General features: G+C 39.7%; 1 protein-coding gene across 1 annotated transcript in view; it reads right to left on the reverse strand.

The window, feature by feature from the left end:
- The window catches only part of ZCCHC6 (zinc finger, CCHC domain containing 6), a 65,570-nt gene that overhangs the window by 17,639 nt on the left and 38,177 nt on the right, over window positions 1–9,754 (reverse strand). The window contains 7 exon segments of the mRNA XM_006867626.1: window positions 1,405–1,496; window positions 1,579–1,626; window positions 4,566–4,743; window positions 5,360–5,437; window positions 5,585–5,698; window positions 7,809–7,898; window positions 8,450–8,553. Of these exon segments, the coding sequence (XP_006867688.1) occupies window positions 1,405–1,496; window positions 1,579–1,626; window positions 4,566–4,743; window positions 5,360–5,437; window positions 5,585–5,698; window positions 7,809–7,898; window positions 8,450–8,553 (704 nt within the window).

A 9,754-nucleotide genomic window follows, 5' to 3' on the forward strand; every position in this document is an offset into this window, starting at 1 on the left:
TTTTCATCTTGTCTAGATGGGTCTGGTTAAAAGAGATGGAAATAAGAATCTTATGATTCAATAGTAATTGTTACCATAACTAAATACAACTGTCACAACTGTAAAGGTAGGAATTTTGTGACAAAAATGGGGGAGTAGTTGATCTTGCCATCCAGAAACAGAGGACCACAGGACCATCAAGGGAGAAGAGCACAAATGGAGTACAGGACCCTATCCAGAGAAGCAGTGACACCAGAGATGGGATCACAAAGAGAGGGAACAGCTGAGGACTCTGGACTCATGGAAAGAGAGGGACTGGGTACTGGCGGCCAGGAGGCAGGCTTGCAGAATGTGCCCTTTGGTTGTTTAAATTATTATACATTCTTAAGTGTTTCTGTGTATATCCTTCCCCCAACCCCAAAGGGGAAAAAACACAAAAAAACAGGGAATGGAAGCAAATACTGTTGAATGATGATGCATGGAGGGGATTGTAATCATTGCAATGAAATGATGGTGTAACACTGATGATATCCCACGTAAACTATTACTCAGTTCACAATAAAAACTGTACTTAATGACACGATCCCAGCTAGGTTAATCAAAGATGTATCTTTTAGACAGATGTGTATGTACGAAAACATTCTAAATATGTATGTAAATAACAATATATAGATGCATACACTAAAAATAAAATTTAGTTGTTCACCCCACAAATTAAAAAGAAACACACAAAAAAAACCCCCTATAGGTCCTAATCACTTTTTCTCTCAACAAAATACATTTTTATAGTATAGTTTTTGTTTTATTTCAAATTGGTATAGCTCCTTAAAAACAAGGTTACCGAGTGCTACCTAAGGGAACAGTTTCAGCATCTCACCAGCATGACTGCTCCCCTCCCCAGTCAGGGGCACTTCTTTGGAAGCCTCTCCTTTGCATCCTGAAGAGGGGAGTAGATCTTTGAAAACAAGCAAACCAAGCTTGGCTGAGACCAGCATGAAACTGAAGCTGCTGACTACACTCTACCAAGGGAAGGGAGAAGTAGTACCATGATTCGTTTCCCCTAAATTCCACTTCTGGTTATTTCTCCCTGTGTTCCTGCTTGATGGCCACACAACAGGGTTATTAAAATTAATCTTTAGGAATCCTCTTTTGTACTGTGACTGGTGGCTAGATTCACTAGATTCTCAGAGCATTGACATTATTACTGAAGCAATATGCACATACTGCTGCTGTGAAGTTGTGTTGAGTTGGTTCCCACTTGTTGCGACTCCATGTAGGGTTTCCAAGGAGTCGCTGGTGGGTTTGAAGTACAGACCTGTGGTTAGCAGTACAGTGCTTATCCTACAGCGCCACACCAGGACTCCACTAAGTGCTTATTAAAAGGCTTTCAGTATTGGTTTTTTGGAACTGTCAACATACACTTACCATTTTGGAGCGATAGTCTTTTAGAAATCCTTTGACTGGGCTACCAAATACTCTTCTCCCATTGATGAAAACTTTCATTATAAAATTCATCACTAAGAGAAAAGAGTAAGAGCCCAATTAGATAGGCCAAAAGGAAAAGAGATAGATCTCATCAAAATTTATATAGTAACTTACTTTTCCTTGACAATCCAGCTCCAAGATTATGATTCAAATCAAAGGGATCTAAGTAAAGAAAACGAAGGATATCAAATAAGATACTAAAATGCCATTCTTCCTCTAATATGTGAGGTCCATGTAACAAGGGTAAAGTGGCAAGTACTTTGCTTACTAGTTTTAAAAGTATTAAAGACTGCCATATATATAACTGGAATTTGGATTTATGTGGCTCTAAGTAAACATTTCCTTTTAAATTATGATTTTGGTGAAAGTTTACAGACCAAATTGGGCTTCCATTCAACAATTAATATACATTTTGCTTTGTGGCACTGATTGCAATGCCCCACAATGCAGCAGCCCTCTTACCACTTCCTCCCTGTATTTCCGGTTCCCTTCAACCTTCGATTATGTCCCTTCCTGGCTGAGCTTCCTCCAGGGGAAGATGCTGCCCTTGTGATCTCCTCTGGCTGACTGTCCTAATGAGTGCTACTGTTCATCCGAGAGTCCTAATGATGAGCTTATAAACAACTTTAGAGTCTGCAATACAGCTAGGTACCAGATATTCCTAAATATAAGGTAAAGTTCTCCACAAGTGTCCATTAGGAAAGAGTGAGGCCTTATAGTTGAATTATAATGATATATATGAGGTCTACACAAATTATTTAATGAAACACATGGGGGGTAAAAGTACTATTTTAATACTATTTGTATATGATTTAAAATAATTTACATAATTTAAAATTCATAATTAAGAAATGTTGTTGTTGTTATGTGCTGTGGAGTCGGTTCCGACTCATAGTGACCCTGTACAGGGTTTCCGAGGCTGTAAATCTTTACAGAAGCAGAAAGCCTCATCTTTCTCCCACAGAACAGCTGGTAGTTTTGAACTGCTGACCATGAGATTAGCTGCCTGATTCGTAACCACTATGCTGCCAGAGCTCCACATTTGACTATTTTCTACTACATGCCTAAAAACATATTCAAGAATGCAATAAAGAAAAAAATGTTTGTGGAAAAATGGAATAAAAAGATAATGGAATTTTCCTATGAACTCTCTGAAGTTCCCTCCTTCAAATGTAGCAGTATTTAAATGTCATCAAGTCAATTTCTGACTCAAAAAACAACACTGTATGAGGTTTCAGAGGAGCAGCTGGTGGGTTTGAACCGCTGACCATATGGTTAGCAGTTTGTGCTTATCCTACAGTGCCGTATCAGGATCCCCTCTTGTACAAATAGGAGTGGAGCAATAAAAACAGGTCTCCTGCAGGTTGTCTGTTCTGCTTCTGAGGCACAGTTAACTGAGGCAGGCCACAGTGGGATCCAGATTCACCAACCATTTACTGAGGTACAGAAATGAACTCTGCTCTCAGCTCAGCCCTACCCTCAGAACTGCTATGAAAGAGGTTCTCTTAGCCCATTTGGTCACTATGCTTTCTTTTACAGAAATGTTATAATTTTTGGTGCAAGAATACACATCTGAAGACACACCATCTTTACCATTTCTACATGGACACCTCAGTGACACTAGTCACATTCTTCAAGTTGTGCCACATTTCTGGCTATGCTTTTCTACACTATTCTACCACCATTATCTTAAGCTCCCTGCTCCCAGAGCTGCCCTTAGAGTCTTTAGAGTTTCCACTGTCAATCTGACCTCATATTGATTGATTCTGGAAGAGAGCACAGTGCTCAAATGAGATGTACTTTAATAATTAAAATAAACATTTTCTTTTTGTTCACAGAAGACTTCAGAGAACAGTCTTGGTTTACAGTTAAAAGATTATCGCAGGGCAATAGTTTTGGGGACTCATCCAGCCGGCTACGGAAAGTCTGGATTCCATGGTGCTGGTTTTTATGGTGTATGTGTGCAGTAAAGACACAATATTAACCACTCAACAGTTAAAAACACTGCCGCCACCACCACTGACATGACTCAGCTCGAACACAACTGATACACAGCCAATTACTAAAGGCTCATCTGAAAGGAATGTAAAAATTAACAGCAAAAGGTAAAGCTTCAAAATTTACAAACTAAACAGTAATTGGTCAGACCATCAGACCCACTGTGATAAGGAAAAGAGTGAAAACAAAGTTCTATGTTTGTTGTCTGTGGCACAAACTCTAAAAAGTTAAAAACAAATCTATTTTACAAATGTTCCATGTGCTTTAATACTGTCAACAGGTAGAAAATAGGACGAAAGCATATCCTAGAGAAACACACATCACACTTCTTATGCCATTTGAGTATATTTTATAAATTAAAGAATAACAGAATACCATTACAGGTAAAAACAAAAAACAAAAAACAAAAAACTTCTTTAGCAACTCCCTTTTGTCCTTTTTCAAGTAAAACTCCATAAATTAGAAATAAGTAATCAAGGGTAAACATTAATGGGTCCTTATTGCCTTATATTCTGGTAGAGAAAGAAAAGGCTTTGGTATGGCCAGAATTTATGTATAATTGTTAGTGCTGTTGTTGTTAAGCACCTTCAACTCAGTTACTAGTAGGTAAGTTCCTTTAGCAAGAACACATACAGATCTTGAAAATTTACCCCTGGTTTGTTGTTGTTAAGTGTCGTCAAGTCAGTTTCGACTCATAGCAACCCTGTACAGGGTTTCCGAGGTTGTAAATCTTTAAGGGAGTAGAAAGTCTCATCTTTCTCCCGTGGACCAGCTGGTAGTTTCGAACCTGGTGGTACTCCTTAAATCCTCAGTTAAGCTGGTTTGAACATAAAAACCCTCTTGCAGCTGGCTTCTACCTACTGCCACCTTATTCTCCGGTATGTGTCCAACAATAATAACTGATAGATATATCATGGCTCACCAAGGTTTGTTATAGCAAGTAAAGACTTTCAGATTTGTGAGAGGCCGCACCTGAGGGCACCAGTCACTTGCAAGTCATTCTTCAGGCTAGAAGGAGCCAAGCCTTCAAGAGTGCTGTATGCAGTGCTCTCTCAGTTAGAGCTGTACATGTGTCTCCATTTTAAACTGGGTTTTATTCGTACCTTCAATGACAATGTATTTTGAGGTCCACTGTTTCTTAAAAGTTGTAAGTAGACTCTTTCTCCTGATGCTAATAACATGTTCTTTAAAATCAAATTCCTCTGTGTAGAAACGAAGAAGTCCCAACCATAGTTGCCCAACAGACTCTGTATTTTTTCCATATTCTGGCCAATATGTGAACTAGAAATGAAAAGAAATGATATATCATGTGCTAAATAAAAGAGTGCTAACATCAGTATTCATTTTATTTTAGGGAGCAGATTAGGACTTATTTCTAACTAAGTAGAACTGAAATACATAAAATATATAATCATTATTTTCTTTCCTACTTTAAAATGCAATGTTCATCAGTCATTCATCTCTATCCATCATGTAGAGATAAGGAGAGTTCAGGGTTTTAAATGGCAAGTCTCAGAGCATACAGTCTGTTAGTGGAAGAAATGAAGAAAACAAATTTCAAGACTCTAGGTGACTCCTGGGTTTCTATCACTCAAAGAATGCCTTTCCAAACTCTTGGAACAAAATCATAAATGCAAATATTCAATCATTCTGACCAAAGCCACTGATCCACATTGAATTGTTAGGCAGTAAAGAAATCCTAAACATAGTTCCTGGAAACTTACTTCCCTGGCTCAAATATGTTTTCAACTTCAAATGAACTATCTGTGTATGTTAGCATTTTACAATCATAATACACATAAACATAATCAACAGTAGCAGAGTTCCCTACACTATAGCATATCACAGTTAACTTTAGACAAAGATGGAAGAAAATCTTTACTTTTAAAATACGTACCAGCTCATCGATTTGATCAAAAAAATAAGTGTTCCAACCATCAACAAGTATTTCAGGTTTCTTTTCATCTTTGTATATCTGAAATCAATTTATAAAATATTAGTATGCAGTACAAAAAGTAATACAGTAAAAACTTATTACAGAACCTACAGATTTTAGAACAGACAAGAGGCTCAGAGGTCACAGAGATTTACAGATGAGAAACACAATGTCTTTTACTAATACCTCTTGAAGGACAGGAATGACAGGGGGATTCCTCTGCTGGAGAAAGTATAGCACCATAAGAGTATACGCATAGGACGATAAACTGCCTCTCGACGCATCACCAATATCACAGATCTAAAGGGAAAGAAAGCCAGGAATGAAAGAAAGATCACCATCTTCTGCTAAATTTGAAGCTGTTCTATTATCACTAAAAGTAATGAGTAGCCAGGCAAAACAGATTTTACTTGTTGTTTGTTGTTAAGTATTACTGAGTCTGTTCTGACCCATAGCGACCCTGCATAGGGTTTCCGAGGGGCAGCTGGTGAGCTTGAACCGCCAACCTTGCAGTTCAAATGACTTACTTTGCAGTCCAGCACATTAACCCACAGTGTCACACCAAGACTAAAATAAAAATCATAATTTCAAATGCTAAAATATATCAACAAAACTAACCAAACCAAACAAAAAAATCAATCCAATCTCTCTCAGAATCCTAACAAAGCAGTAAAAATATCAGCCACAACCAAGACCAGATCATGTAAAATTTGAAACAACAAAATTTTAGCTAGTTCAGCCATGCCCTGATGGTACAGTATATTAAGGGTTGAGCTGCTCATCACAAAGTTGGTGGTTCAAACCCACCAGTCTCTCTATAGAAGAAAGATGAAGCTATCTGTTGCAGTAAATATTTAGTCTCAAGAGCCCTAAAGAGTTCTACCCTGTCCTGTTGTGGCACTGTGGGTTAATGCGCTGGACTGCAAAGTCAGCCTGTACTGCAAGGTTGGTGGTTCAAGCTCACCAGCCGCTCCTCAGAAACCCTATACAGGGTCACTATGAGTTGGAACTCAATGACACTTAACAGGGTTGCTTTGAGTCAGACTTGGCGCGATGACAGTGGGGTTCCCATAAAGGAAGGATTTGACACGGCTATGGTGTGGCACTGTAGTCACAGCACTGGACTGTGAACCACAAGGTCAACAGTTCAAACCCACCAGCTGCTCCTTGTAAACTCTATACAGGGTTGCTGTGAGTTGGAACCACTTGACAGCAGTTACCAACAACCAAGTTCTTTAAGGAGTTCTGCTATGGTGCTGCAGGACAAGCAGTAGACTACTAACCAGCTGCTCCTCAGAAATCCTACAAAGGGTCACACTGAGTAGGAACAATAGCACTTAACAACAACAGGGTTCTTTAAAGAGCCGTGGGGGCATAGTGGTTAAGTACTAACTAACTGGTTGGTGATTTCAATTCATCTATTGTTCTACAGGAGAACTGGTGTGGTGCTGCCTATATGCTAATATGTCAGACTGCAACGTCATCTGAACTGCAAGATCAGTGGTTCAGGCTCACTAGCTGCTCCTTGAAAACCCTATACAAGGTTGATATGGGTCTGAATCGATCTGATGGCACTTAACAACAACTGTTCTACAGGGGAGTCCTGGGTTAATATGCTGGACTACAAAGTCATTTGAATCGCCAAGAAAGCGGTTCAAGCTCACCAGCCGCTTCTTGGAACCCTTTTACAGAGTCACCATGGTTTGGAAACGACTCCATGGCATCTAACAACAACACTGCTCTGCAGGACTCCTGGTGTGGTGCTGTAGGATCAACACTGAACTGGAAATCATGAGACCAGTGCTTCAAACTCACCAGCTGCTCCACGGAAAGCCTATTCAGGGTTGCTATGGGTTGGAATTGATTCAATGGCACATACAAATTGTTCTGTAGGAGTCCTGGTGTGGCGCTGTAGGATCAGCACTGGCCCACAAGGTCAGCTTGAAACTAACATCAGTGGTTCAAAGCTAACAACCACTTCTTGGAAACCCTTTACAGGGTAGCTATGAGTTGGAACCGGCTTTATAGCACTTAACACAACAACACTGCTCTGTAGGAAAAGATGTGGCAATCTGCATTTGGTTGAGAATAACTTCCAGAAGTAGAAAGAGAGAGAAAGATTGAAAAAGGGAGGGGGGAATGGGGCTTAGGAAAAAAAGAGTTGAGGGTGTTGCACTAGATGCATGTCATTTTTATCTGTCCAGCATCCATCTCACATCCATACTACAGTGTTAGAAATCCCATGGGACAGCTCTATTCAATCATACAGGTTTGCTATGAATTGGAACTGACCCAAGAGCAATGGTTTTGGTTTTGGGTATGGTTCTTTAAAAAAACACAGAATTATGTTTTCAACAAAGTTTAAAGGTACAATAAAATTTCCTGATAAATTTCCAGGAAGGACACTCACCTTTGTAAATACTTTCATGGTATAGCATAAGTATTTCACTCTGGGATCAATGGCTGAATAAGCAGATAGGAGCCTTGTATTGTGAAGGGCCTGTCAAAAGGAAAATAATACTATTAAGGCTGTCAATTAGAAGGAAAAATTCTGAACTGGAATAGTCTGACAGTATATGGTATATATGTTGTGATTCATTTTCAGACGAAGACATTAAGACAAAAGTTCATGTTTTTTTTCCCCCACAAAGACAAGCTTCATAATTAATCAAACAGTAACCAAGAACTATAAGTAACATCTGATTTCATGACTTACATATTCTGCTAATACTGGGCTGCGAACCACAAACTCAGTGGTTCAAACCTACCAACTGCTCCTTGAAAACCTTTATGTAAGAGTCACTATGAGTTGGAATTGACTTGACGGCAACAACGTGTTCTTAGTCCAAATGTCTGCTAGAAAACAGGACTATCAGAATGAATACTAACATTAACTCTGTTATATATACAGTCTCAGAACACACCTGACACAGTAAGCACTTGTAATTAACTGGTGAAAGCATGAGGAAGATGAAGGGAATGGCTCATTCCACTTGAGATTTTCTGTTCTAAGACATTCGTCTCCCTTTACTTCCCTGGAGAAAATCTTACCAGTGTGTTATACAGACTGATATCCACTTCCAGACCACTTCTTGAATGGATGAACTTTACAATTGGCACCTTTGCTGTTGTAATAGGTAAGATGTTTCTCAGGCCTAGGTTGGGACATAAGATCATATTCTTAATAAATACAATAGCCAGGGGATATATACCTGATTTATTTACTAATACTCTGGCTTGATCACGAAAAACTAATCAAAGAATTCTGTTACCAACAAAGATCTTGGAAGGCTTCTGGCATAAAGTTTACATTTTGCTAATTTTTGTTGCTGAGCTAGGCTTTGAAAAAGAGAAATAGCAGGCAAAAAGTAGAGGGTGAGGGGATTTAGCAGGCAAGGAAAACTGCCTGAAATAAAATGGCACATTCAATAACTTCCAAAAAATTGTATAAGCTGCACAACAAACTTGAGGGAATATAATGAGTAATATGAGATTGGAAAGAACCAGAATAAAGAATGCATACATCCCAGTAAGAAATATCCTAAGGAGCTGCTTCAGTTTGGGAGAGTCACTGATGACATCTACTTAGAGGGTATTCCACACAATGGACAGACTGGAGGCATGGTGATGACTGGTGGTAAGGGAGATAGTAGAGTTGTTGTGAAGTGCCGTGGAGTCGGCACTGATTCACAGTGACCAAGTATGGGGTTACTAAAGCTGTAAATCTTTGCAGTAGCAGAAAGCCTCATCTTTTCCCCCCAGAGCAGCGATGGGCTCAAACCGTCAACATTGTGGTTTACATTGCAGTGTTTATCATACAGAGGCACCATACCCCCCAAGAGGGAAGAAAGAGGGGTTATTTAAATTTCAGGGAAAAAAAGTCTTTGGGGATGATTGAGGAAATGCAACCCATTCTGGTAGGAGTTTAAAAAGGATACATTTAATATACTGAATACTCAGTAAATACCTCAGCAGAAAGATGAGGCTGCTTCTGTAGACTGAGGGAGTCTCAGACCCCTAAGGAGCAGTTCTGCTCGGCCCTACAGGGTAGCTGAGTGTCAGAACCGACTCAGGGCAGTGCGAGGCCCTGCACTCTGTCACTCTGTTCAGTGTTGTCCATATGTAGGTGCGGGAGTGAGGTCAAGCGACGTGTTCCGGGTCGCACACAGCTTGCTGATCTGAGAAGCTGCTGATACAACCCACAGCCCCAATCCACATCCCCCTGCTGTTGGTGACATGCACACTTGGACTGCTAGTGTTGATAAAGCTGCATCTCCAAAATGTCTTCCCTGTTTGGTAGGTGCTAGGTCTTGAAATAAAACTGCACTGTGGGCGGAACAAACAAGATGGCGGATC

This window comes from Chrysochloris asiatica, unplaced genomic scaffold (genome assembly GCF_000296735.1).
Source record: "Chrysochloris asiatica unplaced genomic scaffold, ChrAsi1.0 scaffold00107, whole genome shotgun sequence".
Lineage (NCBI taxonomy): Eukaryota > Metazoa > Chordata > Mammalia > Afrosoricida > Chrysochloridae > Chrysochloris > Chrysochloris asiatica.